We start from the raw sequence: 16,691 nt of genomic DNA, 5'->3' as shown, positions 1-16,691 counted from the left end.
CATTAAAGGTAGGGTTGGTACTGTAGTGCTGTTCAAATACATTTTTTGTTTTTTTAAATTCTCATTACATCCCGACAGCAATCGATAAATCAAATGCTCTGACAGTTGTGAGTACTAAAAATAGCCATGTTTGTTGTTTACGTTCATAATGATAATTTTGGGTTAGTGACTTTGGAGGGAGACCTGAAGGGACGGGCTGTCGGTGTTGCCGACTTGGCGACTTTCTCGCTAGCTTGAGGGACTTTTGGAGCTGGTGCTGCTGGTTCCATTCATTGGAAAAGAGTTGACAACACTGAGCTGGGTTCTTTGGTTGGATAATTTTCAAAATCTAGTATACTCTTAACTGGTAACTTTAGTTGTCAAATAAGTGTAGTAAAAAGTATTTTTGCCCCCAAAATGTAGTGGAGTACAAGTATAAAGTAGCATTAAATGGAAATACTGCAGTAAAGTACATCAAAATTGTACTTACAAGTAAATGTACTTAGATACTTTCCACTACTGCTCTTAGAGATACATTAAGCATCTGTGGATTTTCCATTACGATCTGCATACATGCAAGCTCACGACTCAGAAAATGGAAAAAAAAAACAGCTCTTGTATGGTTCACAAAAGTTTTGTTTATTTTAATAATTGCAAATCTGATCTTAAAAATGTTGAATAATAAAAGGGATGTGAGCTCTCTGGGTCTCAGTATTTGTCAAAGCCAATATCTATAAAGACAATACAACCTTAAAAGAAATTAAGGATGGACAACTAGCAGCAAGTTTGTTTTTTTATATATATATATAAAAATAAACAAACCAAACAAAAGAAACAAGCACAAGAGACTTTCCCCATTGAAAAAAAAAGACACATTTACATGCAGTTAAAGTGAAAATACTAACGGCTTTAAAAGTGGCAAAATGGACAGCAAGTTCTGCGACTTTTTTCAAAATGCCTGTTCGGATTCAAAATTGTAATGCTTTTGATGATTAATTATTAAGTACCAAAACAAAGAACAAAAGAATCAGTCTGAATAGATTTTAAATATGAGAGTTTTTACACTACAGAGTTGCCGTAATTGGCACCGTCACGCTTTAGCATTTCTTGATCGGAGAAGCCCTTTCTCTCAAGCAACATATAAATCCTCCCTCCATCATTGTGATTGGCTGAACATTATCCTCATCCCAACTCCCTTGTAACATAAAACCAAACACTACCATTAAGAGCATGTCGGGGCTCAGAAAAGGCCGAGGGGGCAAAAACTCAGTAAGGAAGCCATCTCTGATTTCATACCCGTCAGTCAGGACGTATTTCACCCTCTAAAACACACATGAAATGATCATTTTGCAAGGCAGTTCATCCCATAGACATATTGCAAAGGTACGACAAATCATACAATATTATATCAATTAAAACTATATTACATTAATAAAGTGTATATTTCCATTTAATTGAAAAATACTCACATTTTGTGTATGAAATTTAAATTTTAAACTCTCTGATTTGAAACAATCTCTTTCAGTGTGATCGAACGTGTGTCTGCTGTTTCATAGTTTAAACCATTACAGTTGTACTCCCCTCCATCCTGGGGAGCCCAGATTTCGGCTCCATACACGCCACAGTATTAACATTTAATGTTCATTTGTACCATCATCTCTCTCTCTCTCTCTCTCTCTCTCTGGCAAAATAAAGTCTTGGTGGGGGAAATGGTCACAATAAATAATACTACTGGCTTAGGCTTTAAAAAGACAAAATATAAAACAGCAATTTGAATTTTTGTCGTCTCCGAGATCTATCTAAAAATCCAGGATCAGTATTTAAACTAAGTTTCTGTTAATTTGCAAATACAGCAATTTACAGTTTGCACAATGAGTTAAGTTTTCTCTCTCATGAATGAAACAGGAAAAAAACAAAACAATGTAGCATTTGTTTATACATATATGTTACCTGGCTGTCACACAGTCACTGACTGATCATAAATTAAGGGGACGTGGAAGGTGGTAGATCTCGTCTGTTGTGTTCACTTGGGGTCCTCGATGGTGCCCGTGCTTAGGTCAGTCATTTTGGGGTATTTCACCTTCTTCTGGTCCAGCTCATTCTGTGCCCACAGCAGTAACTTCAGGAGTTTCGCCAGTTTGGGCGTCGACTCCCTGTTTTCATAGTCCAGCACAGCTTGGTTCACCTCACTCCACACCTGTACATCAACATATGTTTCAGTCAAATTAACATTTTTCTTTTTATCGCCTACATGTTCTTAAAGGGGAACGCCACCTAAATTTACGAATTCCAATGTTATTTCCATGGCCTAGAAAAGTTCAATCATTATCTGTGAACATGAGCTACTCTCTCTCGAAGCCAGAAACCAGAGAAGTAAGTCTGAAACTTGTGATGTCATCGGAATAAAGTCTGGAGCTACTCCATACAATGGGAGATGATTTTGTGAGCTCACAGAATGGTTGTTTGTTTTTATACCTAAATGAACTTTATTCTATTGTAGTGTTGTCAGTTGTGAAACAGAAATCAGATGTTCTGAAATCAGAATCTCTCCCTGTTTATTGTCTATGGTGCATCTCCACACTTCATACATGATGACATCACAAGTTCAAGTTTTAGTACTCTAGTTTTTGGATTTGAGAGAGACTTGTTCATGTTTACTATTATCTTTTTCGACCGTCTTGGAACATAGGGATAAAACGATGAGTTTTGAAAATGGCCGTAGTTCCCCTTTAATGCTTACATGCAGTCTGACACATAACAAGCAAGAATTCAGTAGCTGGGTTCCTCCCTAAAGATGCTTTCACAATTAACCTAACCTAATCTTGTAAGTTTGCCCATTTGGTTCAGATCGTTTAGTTTGGTGTAAAGGTTGTCGATTGAATTCTGGTGATTTAAACTACTATTAAATCCATCTGCTGATTGTAACCTGTTCAGGAAGCGATTTTATAAAAAAGCTAACTACTTAAGCGATGTATGTATTTGTCATTTGGTAAACATGGTAACATGTATGCACGTCAGCGGACAGCGGATGTTGTGCTTGAATCATATTCCGTGTACTTTGGCAGTTCATTAAGTCCATTAAAAAGAGTATGACATAGTGATCCCACATTAATTCTCCCCATAATGTTGCTGTACAAGACGCTTATGTTCTGTCTCCCAAATGGGCCCATGCATCATCCAATCAATGAGTTACCTCATGCTTACAGCTTTTGGTTCGTTAGTGTTAGTGTGAACACGACGCAGACCAGAACTAAAAGGCACGGGACCTCAGATACAAACAGGACAAAACAAGAGGCACTTTGTAGTTTAATATGAAAGCAACAATTATTACTTTTTCTCCTTGGTCCGGACCGAATAAACCTGAATTACAGTTGTGAAAGCGCCATAAAATTGCTGGCACATCTCCCATTTTTTCAGTCATTCATATAATAAGGTGAACTAGTGAAATGAAACAAAATAACAGTTGAGTCTGACTATCACACTAAGAACTCAGATTAAAAACCCGCCCACCTTTTGCCGCTGCATCATGTTGAGCAGGTCTCCAAAGGGCGACTCTTCTGGGTTATCAAAGGCTAGGAGGGCTAGTGTTCTCTCCATCTCTGTCAGACACTCGCGGCTCTCCTCCCCCTGCTCGGCCAGCTGCGTCTGGGCAAACTCCAGCGCTGACTCAGTCTCCCTTAGCCTGATTAACTCAATCAAATGTTGCTGCTGCAAAAGGGGAAACAAAGCACAAGCAGTCAGTGGATGTTGAAGTTCAAGTTTTCTCTAGTCAAATTATTATCAAATTTAACTAGGAAAGATGACATAATCTCGTCATGCATAATGGCAGCCTGGGTTATTACCTACAGGGGATTGAGGGGGTAACATGTTTATTCATTTATTTTAAAAGCGCTCACTACACTTCAATGAGTTACATTATGCTGCTGTTCAAGCTCTAATCAGTAGAAATATTATAAATATTAATATTGGACGATGGTGAATTATAACACTATCATGAGGCGTTCAAATGTAATCTATAAAATGTTGTTTTTGACGAGAGAAATATGACGTATTTAACTTCCTATAATCAAAGCAAATATTTAAATAAAAATACACTAATTTATTTCCTAATCATTTGAATTGTGTTTTTGTGCAAATAACAACTATAGAAGACAATAACAAAGTAAAAGGATAACATTTAAAATGTTTGACAGTCGGAATGTAGCACAACATGGAGGTGAAAGCAGCGCTCTGCTTATTTAACAAGAAATTACAGTAAAGATATTTTGTCCCTAAAATCTATGAATAATCATGATGAATAATTGTGATCTCAATATCAAACAAAATAATTGTGTTTATAATTTGGACATAATCGTGCAGCCCTAACTTCAATGTTGTTGCTGTGCCTTAATCTCACTGCTGTTGAGAAAATGTTGTTCATTTCCAAAGTTTGTAAAGTTCACCCCATAAACGTCAGGCTAACATGTTTTATAACCTGCATAATTTGGTACCAACTGCTTTCCAGTTCACATACTAAAATCAGAACTACTGGTGGCTGTTACAAAGCTCTGTGCAAAAGTACCTGCAGATGAAAATACAAGTATCGATTGGTGTCGAGCAGCTCTGGGTGTAGGCTGTTGATGAGTGCAATAGCTTCCTGTATCTGTCCCTTCAGGATCATCTCTCTAATCTTTATCCTTTCATCCAAAGAATCCAGGTCCACACTTGGCTCGATCCCAGACTCCATCCGAAACTTCTCCGCAGCTTCTTTGAATCCCTCTTGAAACATGTCAAACAGATACAGGCAGAGGAAAAAACATTAAAGGTCCCACATTGTAAAAAGTAAGATTTCCATGTCTTTTATATTATAAAGCAGGTGCACAGTGCTTTATAAATACTGTGAAAGTATCGAAGCGCTCAATATACCGAGAAATACACACAGCCCGTATTCAGAAACTGTGCTTTTGAAACAAGCCGTCAGGATTTCTGTCCATTTGTGATGTCACAAATATACAATATTTAGACCATTACACGGTTTTAAATGTAAACTTTCTAAATGTGTCCCAGTTTATTTCCTGTTGCAGTGTATGTGAATAAGGCAACGCAATTCTGTTGCAATTCCATTGAAATGCACTAAAACGGAGCGTTTCAGACAGAGGATGAAACAGGTATATTCAGACAGACAGTGTGAGGAAAATAAAGTTGTTTTTTTAACATTACAGCATGTAAACATGATTTAGTAGAAACATCAAATACAAGTATTAACCTGAAACTGAGCATGATATGGGACCTTTAAAGTATAGTTATGCATTATGTTGGCTTGTTGCAAATTCAAATCAGAGTCGTCCAGCTGCACGCCTCACCTGTCACCAGGTAATTCATAATGAGCCGGTTCATGTCCGCCCTCTGTATGTGAACATTGTTCAATTTGTCCATCCACTCTTCTTTTGTGATGTCTTCTGGCTTGTCAGCATAACTCATCATTGGGATCCTGGAAAGACGGAAATCCATAGTAAATAAGAGCAGAAACGTGAGCAAGCCTGACACAGCTTGGTCACAGTTTGTACCTGCACGAGCAGAGACGGTACAACAGCAGCAGAGAGATGTGAAGCGTTCAACAAAAACATATGCTACTGACTAAAAGGACACATTAATAACAGAAAAACATGATATTCCTGCAGCTTAAATAGCGGTGGAGCTCTTGCTAGAGTCACACACACAAACATAATAATGCTGAGGTTCTGCTCGGCTTCATAAACAAACCCGTCTCCTCTCCTGAGCTACAGCAGCAGCAGCCTGCTAGCTAGCACTCTGACTGCGTTTACTCTACTCACCGGTCAAACACAAGCTCCGAAGATTATCCTTCCTTACAGCCGTGAGAAGACGACAATCACAACAGAAATGCGCAGTGTCCTCTCAGTGCTTTTAAGAAGAAAAGGTGTAAAATGCAGAGTAACACAGTCAAGCTTTTTACGCGGCTAGCTAACTAACCGAGCTAATGTGATAATCTCGCGATAGGAGCGTCAGTCCTGCGAGCTCTGCGATTGGTGAGGACAGTGACGTCACGGTTGCCGAGGAACAGTCAGTGCAGCGGATGTTCACATCTTATCTGCTGTTTCTCCATTTGATTATATATATACAGTATATATATATATGTATGTATATATGTATGTATATATACGAATGTATGTATATATGTATGTATATATACATATACATATATATATATGTATATGTATATATATGTATATATATATATACATATATATATATGTATGTATGTATATATATACAGTATATATATATATATGTATGTATATATACATACATATATACATATATATGTATATATATATACATATACATATATGTATATATATGTATGTATATATATGTATATATGTATATATATACATATATATATACATATATACACAGACATATATATATCAATATATACACATCTTCTGTATATGTAAATATATATATATATATGTATGTATATACATATATATATACATATACAGTATATATATATGTATAATAAATAAACCAGATAAAATGACAGTTAAAAACATTTACAATCAATTTAAACAAGACCTGAAATAAGGCCTATATATATTGCTATGTATTGCTCCTATACATCAACAACAATGCGGGTTCCCGCTATATTCTCTATCTTGTAAGGGTTCCTTGGCTGAAAAAAAAAATCAAGAGCCTTTGCATAAATGCATCACTAATTATAATCCAGTAATATAATATATATTATTCTGAAATGGGCCATTCTGCATAATGAATACTTTTGGTACTTTAAGTATATTTTGATGCCAATACTTTTGTACTTTTACTTAAGTAAGATTTTGAATTCAGGACTTTTACTTTACACTGTAGTATTGATACTTTTATATTGAAAGAAAAAAATATTTCCCCAAGGGGACAAATAAAGTACACTATAAAAGAGAATTAAAATAATTAACATATATCTATGGGAGTTATGGTAGTGTGAGGGTCAGTGGAGTATTTATAGAAGTGAGGGGTTACATTTAAGTGCCTATGAATTACCAATAGTGATAAGCATTTTTACTGCCAGACATTTTAACAAAGCAGGAAAACCACAGGTGGAACTAATAACATGAATAATGGCTGCAATGTCTGTGGTAACCTTATCTACTGTATCTCATATGAATACATCTCTGTATGTTTCTAGAACTGGGACCTGTTTGGTTCTTGGAACAGAATTTGGTTAAAATTAGAAATATGTTGCAAAAGACCAAGGCCTATGGAGAGGAGGCTGGGTCACGGATGGACATGAGTCTTGGGGTATGGGGTATATCACATGCGCAGTGTAACTGAAGCTGCGGTCGTGCATTGCGATTGGCTCAATTGCTGCGCATGTGTTATACCCCCAAAGATATGACGCGTTAATGACACGTGACCCAGCCTCCTTTCCATAGGCCTTCCAAAAGACAAGGAAGTGTCTTTTAGGGGCCCCCGGCCCCGAGGCATCTGCCCTACTTTCCCTGTGGATTACCCAGGCAGGCGTGACCCCCCAGCTTGTAGAGTGTCCCGCTCACTGTCAGATGTTTCACAACAGCTGAAATACTAGACAATGCATATACTGCATGTTTACATGACAGTGGTGTCAAACGCCATCAGTATATTCACATACTGCCATTGCACTGTAAACACATAAGGACACAATTTTAAGTGCAAATTATAATTATCACTCATATTTGTTATGGTGTGTATACATTCTCTGGTTTCTGAAAGGGTAACAAACTCCAGGACTCTTAAAAGACATGGCACCAGATACCACACCTTCATCTTGCCTGTCAAAGTGGGGCATCTTTTGGGAGCCCCTGCAACACCTTAACCCTTTAGGCTTACCCAGCATTGTCCATGCACCCTGTTAGAAATCACATAATCTCTAAAGCCTTAATGTAGAATTACATGTCAAATAAATTATGGACGGTCCTGCATTTGTTATTTGCTAGATAAAGTGGACCTAAACAGATTGGCTTGCCAACATATAGAAAAGTGTAACATTTTGGGAAATACATTGAGTTAGATTAGAAAATTGATACCACTCTAATGTCTGTACTGTATGTTAGCTTCAGCAGTTTTAGCTGAACATAAAGACTGGTAGCAGGGGGAACAGCTAGCCTGGCTCTATCAAAATGGAAACAAAATCTGTGTCTTGAAATAATTGTTATACTTGTTTGTTTAATCAATACAAAACTGAATATAAACCGTCAATTCTTATTTCTTTCCACTATATTTCTGGGCTGTGACTGGTGACTTCTGATACGCCACTACATCTCAGTGGTCAATATTATACTCTTTTACGCAACTAAAATAATTTGAGTTAGTTACTTTGCAGGTTTAGCCTATATTATTAATACAAAATATAGATCAGCTAATAAATAATGATGTATTATTATAGGATAAGCTTCCCAGCAGTACATAGCAATAGACCTTATTTCAGATCTTGTTTAAACTGAATTTTATTTTGCTTTTTCAAAATCAAACACATTGACAAACAACACATAACCATTACATGATAAATGACAGTAAATAAATAACAGTCTACAAGACAACAAACAATAAACAAATCCAAATTAAAATTAAAATCAAATAGACAACAAAATAATGTATCTAAACAAAACATTGAGAGACACATGGCGATTGTAAATGTCATTTTATCTGGTTTATTTATTTACAGTCTATTTTATTATCCACTCCATAGCATGTTTACTATCCTGTATTTTAATATTTAGCTATCATAGCCTACCTATAATTGTTGTTTTTATTGTAAGCTATTATGTTTGCAAGCATTGTTTTCAACATTAATGCATCAATAATTACAATTAAATAGCCTATGTAGGCTTATTCTGCAATTAGATTCCATTCGGCATAATGAATACTTTTGCTTTTGATACTTCAATTAGCCTATATATTTTGGTGCTAATAGCTTACTGATATACTTTTATATGTACGGCTATGTCTACACTGTAGTATGCTATTGCAGAGTACTTTCACCACTGCTGGTGTATCCTCTGGTTGCCTGGAAACTGCGGCACGGCCAAGACATAATTTGACACATAACCCCTCTGTAAAAGTGCAAATTGTCAATTTTAGCCTACACTTCAGTTTGTGTAATATACAGTTTGAAAATAGAAATATAGCGTGTTAATTGGTGAGCTTTTTTCCAGTCTTTGTGCTGAGCTGCATAATTAACTGTATAATTAATGGACAAATATATGTGTGGTATTGATCCTCTTATCTAAGTAAGGCTATTTCCCAAAATGATGCCATTTAAGTTAATTAATTAAGTCTATTTAATCAATATTAAAGCTGCAGTGGGTAGAAATGGAGCAAGTATGATTACAAAAAAGTTATTTTTATAAAACGGTCACTATATCCTGACAGTAGTGCATGATAGCCTACAGGTAATCTGAAAAAAAACAGGTTTCTCTGTGTCCTCCTAACGGCATCTGCTAGATTTCACAGACCGGAGGAAAACAACCAATAAGAGCCGAGCTGGAGCCTGCCGTCTCTGAGCAGCTGTCAATCACTAACAAACTCTGATCAAATGGTCAAACTAAGCAGCGCTGATCAAATATGAATCAATATTCTGTGACTGTAATGCCTATTTCTCACCTCAAATGTTTTCAGAAACCTCTTGTAGTGTACTGTTTAGCTGTAAAATGAGAAAGTTTGTGACCCGGCAGCCACGTTGAGATCAGTTGAATGAATACCAAGCACCGCCCACCAGCCGGAGCACAGCCAATAGGAACGCTCAATAGGAAGGTTAGTATAGTATATTATAGGTTATTGGCCAAAGTCTTCGGTCACGCGTTTTCGATTTTTTTAAAGCCTGAAAACAGAGCTATGAGGAGGTGCAGAAGTCTAGTTTTCTCTCAGAACACTTGAATTACAATACGCTGAAAGGTTATCATGGAATTTTTCCCCAATGATGCCAAAAAATATTCTGCCTACTGCTGCTTTAATTGAGTATATTTAATCAATGTTCTTATGTTATGATTGAAATACTATTGCAGTTTATGTGATTGAATTACAAAAATTCAGATTGACTGTGTCCTCATCTGCACGCACTTTGCATCTCCAGCATCCTCTCCTCATCCCCATCATCCCAGTCCTCTCGTGCACGCGCACGTCGGGTCTCCATGGTGTGTGATGGGAAGGGAAGGGGGGAGGCGGAGCCAGCGTCCTGCTGCAGCTGTCCATGATTGTGTAGTGGGAAGCCAGAGAGGGTCCGGGTACGTGCGAGATGCAGCCATAGTCACGCCACACTGTCTAAACAACTGTAACCTGCTGGGATCCATCGTGTTGCAGCGCATCAGAGCCGACTGAAAGGTGAGACAGAGAGGAGCTTTTACATCCTTTATTCGTCCTCCAGACGCTGCCCCTTAACCTTGAAATGCACTGCTGACGATCCATCCCTGGCTCGCATCAAGAACAGGCCAGGAAGCAAACCAACATGGATGCTGTGCGCTATACTGTAGCAGTGCTGCTGCTGATGATGCTCGCACACACAGATTATGCTGCTAGCATCCTATTCACTGCGTCTAATCCTCCTTATAGACAATTTAAACCGGGATGCGATTTGTATCAAAGAGGGAATTTGACGCACATTTGTCAGAGCAGACATTCTTCGGTAAAACATGTTGAAATAAGCTGTGCAGTGGCTATTCATTTGTGTCAGGATGACACCCATTATTTGGAAGCAGCTACAGTCTCAGGAATGGAAGGAATGGGAATTAAAAGGAAGGAAAGAATTTATTTTTTTTACTTGCAGCATCAATTTGCTAAATCTCTTGCAGCATGGTTGTCAGGTACTGATTTACTTACAGCAGCAGATGCAGTCAGTGGTGCTGCCAAGATGTCACAGATTACAGTATAGTCATGTTGAAATGCAACACAGTGGGTGGGCCAATTGCACTGAAAAACTGTGCAAATGTAATTAGTGCAGGGGGATATAATAACTCCAGTATGTTGCCTTCATGGCTCTTTAACATTCCCCCTATATTTCAAACAGTCTTTCCACATATAGCTTTGTGCAGGACAGCATTTGACCAGCTGTTGCCTGCAGTCACACAGGCCTCACTGTAGTTAAAGGCCTGATATATTTTTTGAATTAGATGTATTTCATGATAACAAAGCAGGCCTGGCCATGACACGCATTTAGTTTCTGTTTGTGTGCCCTGCCTGTAGACGTGAGACATCATGGCTGAGCACCAGAGGCAACGCTCTCTGTCCACCGCTGGTGAGTCTCTCTACGTCGTGTTGGGAGTGGAGAAAGTAGCCACATCAGATGACATTAAGAGATCTTACAGGTGAGGCGTCCCCCTCTGGGACTTACTTCACATGATTATACCACAGAAATGTGTGCTGCTGTGATTATATATATTTTATTTTTTTTATGACTTTCTCCACAGGAAACTGGCGTTGAAGTTTCACCCTGATAAGAATCCTGACAATCCAGAGGCGGCCGACAAGTTCAAGGAGATAAACAACGCTCATGCGATTCTGAATGACCCCACGAAGCGTAATATTTATGACAAGTATGGTTCTCTGGGACTATATGTGGCTGAGCAGTTTGGAGAGGAGAATGTTAACACTTACTTTGTCCTTTCAAGCTGGTGGGCGAAGGTAAGAACCGATTACTATTTGCTCTCTTTTTTCTGGTTATGCTTTTCTTAATTTCTTGACTCTTCACTTCCTCACATGAATCTGCTTCCCCTGCAGGCTCTGTTTGTTTTCTGCGGCCTAGCCACTGGCTGCTACTTCTGTTGCTGCCTATGTTGCTGCTGTAACTGCTGCTGTGGCAAATGTAAACCACGGCCTCGAGAGGGCCAGGAACAGGAATTTTATGTGTCCCCCGAGGACCTGGAGGCTCAGCTGCAGACTGATGAGAGAGGTGAGACTGAATCACCTGTGTCACCGCTCCCGTTTTGAGTTTGTTAAAGCAGCAGAATTGGAGCAAATATGGAAAAAAAAGTTATTTTTATAAAAAGGTCACTATATCCAGACAGTAGTGCATGAGACAGGTAATCTGAAAGAAATCATGTGCCTCTGGTGCTCCTAATGGCATCTGCAAGATTTCACAGACCGGAGAAAAACAACCAATCAGAGCCGAGCTGGAGCCTTGCCGTCTCTGAGCAGCTGTCAATCACTCACAAACTCTGATCAAATGGTAAAACTAGGCAGCGCTGATCAAATATGAATCAATATTATGTTACTGTAATGCATATTTCTTGCATTAAATGTTTTCAGAAACATGTTTTAGTGTACTGTTCAGCTGTAAAATGAGAACGTTTGTGACCCGGCAGCCATGTTGAGATCAGTTGAGGAAATACCAAGCACCGCCCACCAGCCAGAGCACAATTTCTCATTTACAGCAAAACAGTACACTACAAGATGATTCTGAAAACATTTAATGCAAGAATTAGGCATTACAGTAACAGAATATTTATTCATATTTGATCAGCGCTGCCTAGTTTGACCGCTTGATCGGAGTTTGCGAGTCATTGACAGCTGCCTCGGTTGAATGAACAACCAATAGGAACGCTCTCTCTCTGAAATGACCTGTGATTGGCCAAAGTCTCCCGTCATGGAATAGATTTTTTAAAGCTTGAAAACAGCCATGAGGAGGTGCAGAAGTCTAGTTTTCTCTCAGAACACCTGAATTACAATATGCTAAAAGGTTATTATGGATGCCAAAAACATTCTGCCTACTGCCACTTTAAGAGGGGGGAGAGTAAAAAAATGTTGTTTCTGTTTGTCACACAGAGGCTGGGGGTGACCCTATAATGCTGCAACCGTCGGCAACAGAGACGACCCAGTTAACAGCAGATGGGCACCACTCCTATCACACCGACACCGGCTTCAACTAACCCTCCGTTCCCCCGTCGATCCTGGCCTGCGGTCCTGCCTGCTTCCCTTCTCCACCTCCAGCAAGATGAAAGAAAGGGGCTATCCATCTTTCCACTTCAGAAAGAAGAGCCAAGCGGAGGAGAGGGACTAGTAAGCATGGCCCATGAAAGGAACTAATGAAGTCACATCCCTTAACACCCCTCCCCTGATTGGTCCACAACCTATTCTCTCTCCCCCCCTCCCCCCTCAGTACAAGAAGAAAAGAGAAACAACCTAAGTTTCCTTTTTATCTCTTCTTTTGTATTTCTTGGCCTTTAACCGCACAGGTCGCCTACCCCCACTTTCCCTTCTCCCACACTTTGCATCATGGTGTAGCATGCACTGTTTATAAAACATGGTCTCCAAATTTTCTTTAACCTTTTGCAACATTTATACTTTGCAAAACTCATAATGTGGGTGCATAAGTATGTGCAATATGTTACGGAGGAGGTGGTGGAGGGGTAAAGTTTACGTGATATTTTATTCTGAAGGAAAGGAGAGCCATGGCTCAGGGAGGTGCTGGTTAGAGAGATGTGTTTGTTTGTGATCAGTGCCATCATTAAACCTTTGAGAACAGAGTCGTCATATATATTAGTGCAATGTTCACTTCTGATTCGCAATCAATGCCCTTTTAGTTGCAAACGCCACCAGCCACTGTCAGACCCACAGTACGTCTTTGGCGCTGTGTTTGTTTGTCTGTAGTGTGCTCCCCTGAGCGTTTTTAATATGAATCATGAGGTTGTTAAGGCACAGAGCTTTATTTGCAGACATTTTTTCTTTCGAAAATGCCTGCTGACGTAACATTTCTACTTTATTAATTAGTATTGGCTTTCCATTCCTCTGCCTCAGCTTTATTTCAGCTCATCTTTGCAGGATGGGGACTACTTCCCTGTCGTTCCTGCAGCACTGAACAGGTCGTTGTGACCGTTGTTTTCAAGGTAATTTTTTTTATGTTGGTTCATAATTTCTCGCATTATACATCTATTTCTTGCAGGTTTCAGCCCAGGTTGGATTAGATATAGTGTCCCGATTTTACGATGAGCTATTGCTTTCAGCCAAACCTAACACGAATTTGTTTCATTTTTAATTTTTGTTGCTTTTTCGTCACATAGGCAGTTACATTTGATAGATAAAAAATGTTGACCTTGGATTCAGAAATTAGAAGCTTCAGCTTTTAAAGGAATCTCATACAGAAAAATCTGATAATTAACACTTAAATTTTGTAGTTTTCATTTGATTAAATTTTGGTAAAGCAACTAGGTTATTGGAATAATATGACTTGCTGCTCTTTATACCAATCTCAAACGTAATATATTTCAGAGACGTCACAACTAATTGAGACTGAAAGATATTCATTTCATCTAATTATCACAGTTATTTCTGGTTAATTATTGATCATGCGATATATGAAGCCAAGGAGCTCCAGGTAATCCAGCCGGCTCTGATGAGAGCTGTCGGTGGGTAGAGAAGACTCTATCAGCAGCCGGTTCAGAGCGTGACATGTTTTTAACTCTGAGCTGTCTTTTGAATATGTTAAGTAGTTAATGTGATGTGGAAGAAAAAAAAAAACATGTTACACTCTTCTTAGTTGGGAAGAATCTGATTTTCATCATGTTTTTCGTCTTTGTGTTTTGAACTGAAGTCTGATGACATTTCGTCCGATGCTGTGATCGTTTATCATTGTTGACTTTTTGAATCCGTGTAGAGTAAGAAGCTCGTCAGGCATATCATCTGTGAGCTACAGGCAGCTCCAAGACAAATGATTTTTCATACTACTGAATTTGCATATATTGCCACACATTTGCAAATTGCCATAAATTGCCATGAACATCTTTGCCAATTTGTCCGTTTCATAAAAGGCTAATAATGTGTTTCAATGGTTTACAATTGGTGAGCTCCTGTTGCCCACCCTCTGCTATTAACGGTATGGATGTTGACCTCTGTGGCCCGTGTATGATGTTTCCTGTAACCCTTGATGAAACATAGATGTTCCTGTCATGGCTTTTTCATTGAGATACTGAAAGATGCTACTGTAAATGTTCTAAGTTGAATGCACTGTGTGTTTAAAAAAAACAAAACTATAATGGATCAATGATCAGGAAGTGACTCCATGAAAAGAAAACATAGTATATAGTGTAACTATAGTGAAATGGTTATATGATGCATTTTTGGAATTTTATTTATTTCATACTTGATGATGGCTATTATTTTAACTGGTATGGTGTTGTAATGTAACCATTAAATTTAGCAAGGAATGGTTTAATGGTTAAGGTCGCTTGTACATACACTTGGCCCATATAAAGTATAAACCTTAACGTTTATGTTGTAGCATGGTAATTGTGTGTCTGGACGAAAACAAGTGGATCATTGATCTGATTTGCTGTTGTTGAATAAATGTTCCTGAACATTTTGACTTGTGACCCTCCGTTTGTTTAGTTTGGACAAGGTTTAGATCTGACTGGCTGGATTTATGAAGGCTACAATGACTTATGTTAAACACAAAAACGCAACAAGATAAATGACATGCACATGGATAGGTAGATAGATGGTATTAAAGTCAAGGAAACAAAGCACAATAATATACAATACAAATTGAATCAAGTGCAAAAAACAAAAATACATATCAACAATATACAATACTTATAAACAATAACAAATAAAAAGTGGGATACTTTTTTTACTGTATATAAATACATGTGAGTGGGACATAAAATTAAATGCAAAGTATACTATAAAGATGTTGTGCAATACAAATACTAGAATTAATTAACTTGTATTGGTAAAAATGTAGCGCTTTTCCCAATTAAAAATATTTAGATTTATATCTATTTGTGCTGCATCAAGTCTAATTTATAATACTGCATTTTTATTTTCATATTTCTTTTTTTTTTTTTATCTAGAATGCAACTGATAATGACACAATAATGTAAGTAAACCAAATATGGGGTTGCACGGACATTACTAATATTTAAACCTCCATCCTAAATTTACATGCTGTTTTGATTTACTGCTGTTTTGTTGTTTATCTCTGTATCATGAAGCTATAACCACAGTGAACTAAAAGCTTGTTCATTTGCCTCTAGAGGAGACTGGACACTCTGCAGTGTGGTGGCACATTTTCCCAGCAGATGGAGACAAGTCTTTCATTCTACCAATTTATTGTGATTTATAAGTGAGAATTTACACACATAAAAAAAAAAAAAAATCAAATTGTATTTTATTTGCCTCCTTTCAACTGTAAGCCCAGTTGTCTTGTAGTATTAGGCTAGGGCAGTTACAGTTAAAAGGAGAGATTGTATAACCATCATCACTGGTGCTTTACATTGACTTCCAGTTCAGTGGGTTGACCCTAACTTACCCCACTGTGATCTTAAGTCTATATGAATAGATGTAAGATTGTATGCTTACAAAACATTTTTGGGTCTTGTTTTTATCATCTAAGATGTATGACCAATGGTGGAATGTACCCAAGTACATTTAAGAGTACTTAAGTACAATTTTGAGGTACTTGTACTTTACCTTAGTATTTTCATTTTTTGCTATTTTATACTTCTAGGTCTACTTCACTACATTTCAGAGAAAAACATTGTATTTTTTACTTGACTACATTTGTCTACAGATATAGTTACCTTTCAGATTAAGATTTTAAATACAAAACATTTGATTGATTAGTTCATAACATATACCTTATTATAGATTACAGTACCAAATTCTATATAAAATAGTGGCCAACTACAATTTATACAACTGCTTATATATAAATACATTAAAAATAACGATTCAATAATATTAATAAT

General features: G+C 37.7%; 2 protein-coding genes across 3 annotated transcripts; one reads left to right on the top strand and one right to left on the bottom strand.

Moving 5' to 3' along the window:
* Positions 1-597: 597 nt before the first annotated feature.
* Positions 598-5,998, bottom strand: LOC119490248 (glucose-induced degradation protein 8-B homolog). Of its 2 annotated transcripts, none has more exons than XM_037773520.1 (5): positions 5,793-5,998; positions 5,322-5,449; positions 4,541-4,737; positions 3,490-3,687; positions 598-2,176 (listed from the first exon to the last, which is right to left on the bottom strand). In XM_037773520.1, exons 2-5 carry the CDS (start codon positions 5,440-5,442, stop codon positions 2,003-2,005), a joined length of 690 nt encoding a protein of 229 aa, XP_037629448.1. In that variant the 5' UTR covers positions 5,443-5,449; positions 5,793-5,998; the 3' UTR covers positions 598-2,002. The 2 variants fall into 2 exon arrangements, with proteins under 2 accessions (XP_037629448.1, XP_037629449.1); XM_037773521.1 differs by lacking the exon at positions 5,793-5,998 and adding an exon at positions 5,526-5,548.
* A 4,165-nt stretch (positions 5,999-10,163) lies between these two features.
* Positions 10,164-15,304, top strand: dnajc5aa (DnaJ (Hsp40) homolog, subfamily C, member 5aa). The gene is made up of 5 exons (XM_037773645.1): positions 10,164-10,335; positions 11,194-11,315; positions 11,418-11,631; positions 11,728-11,899; positions 12,772-15,304. Exons 2-5 carry the CDS (start codon positions 11,206-11,208, stop codon positions 12,873-12,875), a joined length of 600 nt encoding a protein of 199 aa, XP_037629573.1. The 5' UTR covers positions 10,164-10,335; positions 11,194-11,205; the 3' UTR covers positions 12,876-15,304.
* The last annotated feature ends 1,387 nt before the right edge of the window (positions 15,305-16,691 follow it).

Source organism: Sebastes umbrosus, chromosome 6 (assembly GCF_015220745.1).
Source record: "Sebastes umbrosus isolate fSebUmb1 chromosome 6, fSebUmb1.pri, whole genome shotgun sequence".
NCBI classification, from domain to species: domain Eukaryota; kingdom Metazoa; phylum Chordata; class Actinopteri; order Perciformes; family Sebastidae; genus Sebastes; species Sebastes umbrosus.
The sequence above is the reverse complement of the archived record's forward strand: the minus strand, read 5'-3'. Positions and strand labels throughout refer to the sequence as shown.

Coding starts and splice junctions, on each gene's coding strand:
- LOC119490248 (XM_037773520.1), bottom strand. CDS start 5,442: ATGATGAGTTATGCTGACAAGCCAGAAGACATCACAAAAGAAGAGTGG. Junction 4,738..5,321: donor TATGAATTACCTGGTGACAG/GTGAGGCGTGCA, acceptor ACATGTTTCAAG/AGGGATTCAAAGAAGCTGCG. Junction 2,177..3,489: donor ACATGATGCAGCGGCAAAAG/GTGGGCGGGTTT, acceptor GTTGATGTACAG/GTGTGGAGTGAGGTGAACCA.
- dnajc5aa (XM_037773645.1), top strand. CDS start 11,206: ATGGCTGAGCACCAGAGGCAACGCTCTCTGTCCACCGCTGGTGAGTCT. Junction 11,316..11,417: donor GACATTAAGAGATCTTACAG/GTGAGGCGTCCC, acceptor CTTTCTCCACAG/GAAACTGGCGTTGAAGTTTC. Junction 11,900..12,771: donor GCTGCAGACTGATGAGAGAG/GTGAGACTGAAT, acceptor TTTGTCACACAG/AGGCTGGGGGTGACCCTATA.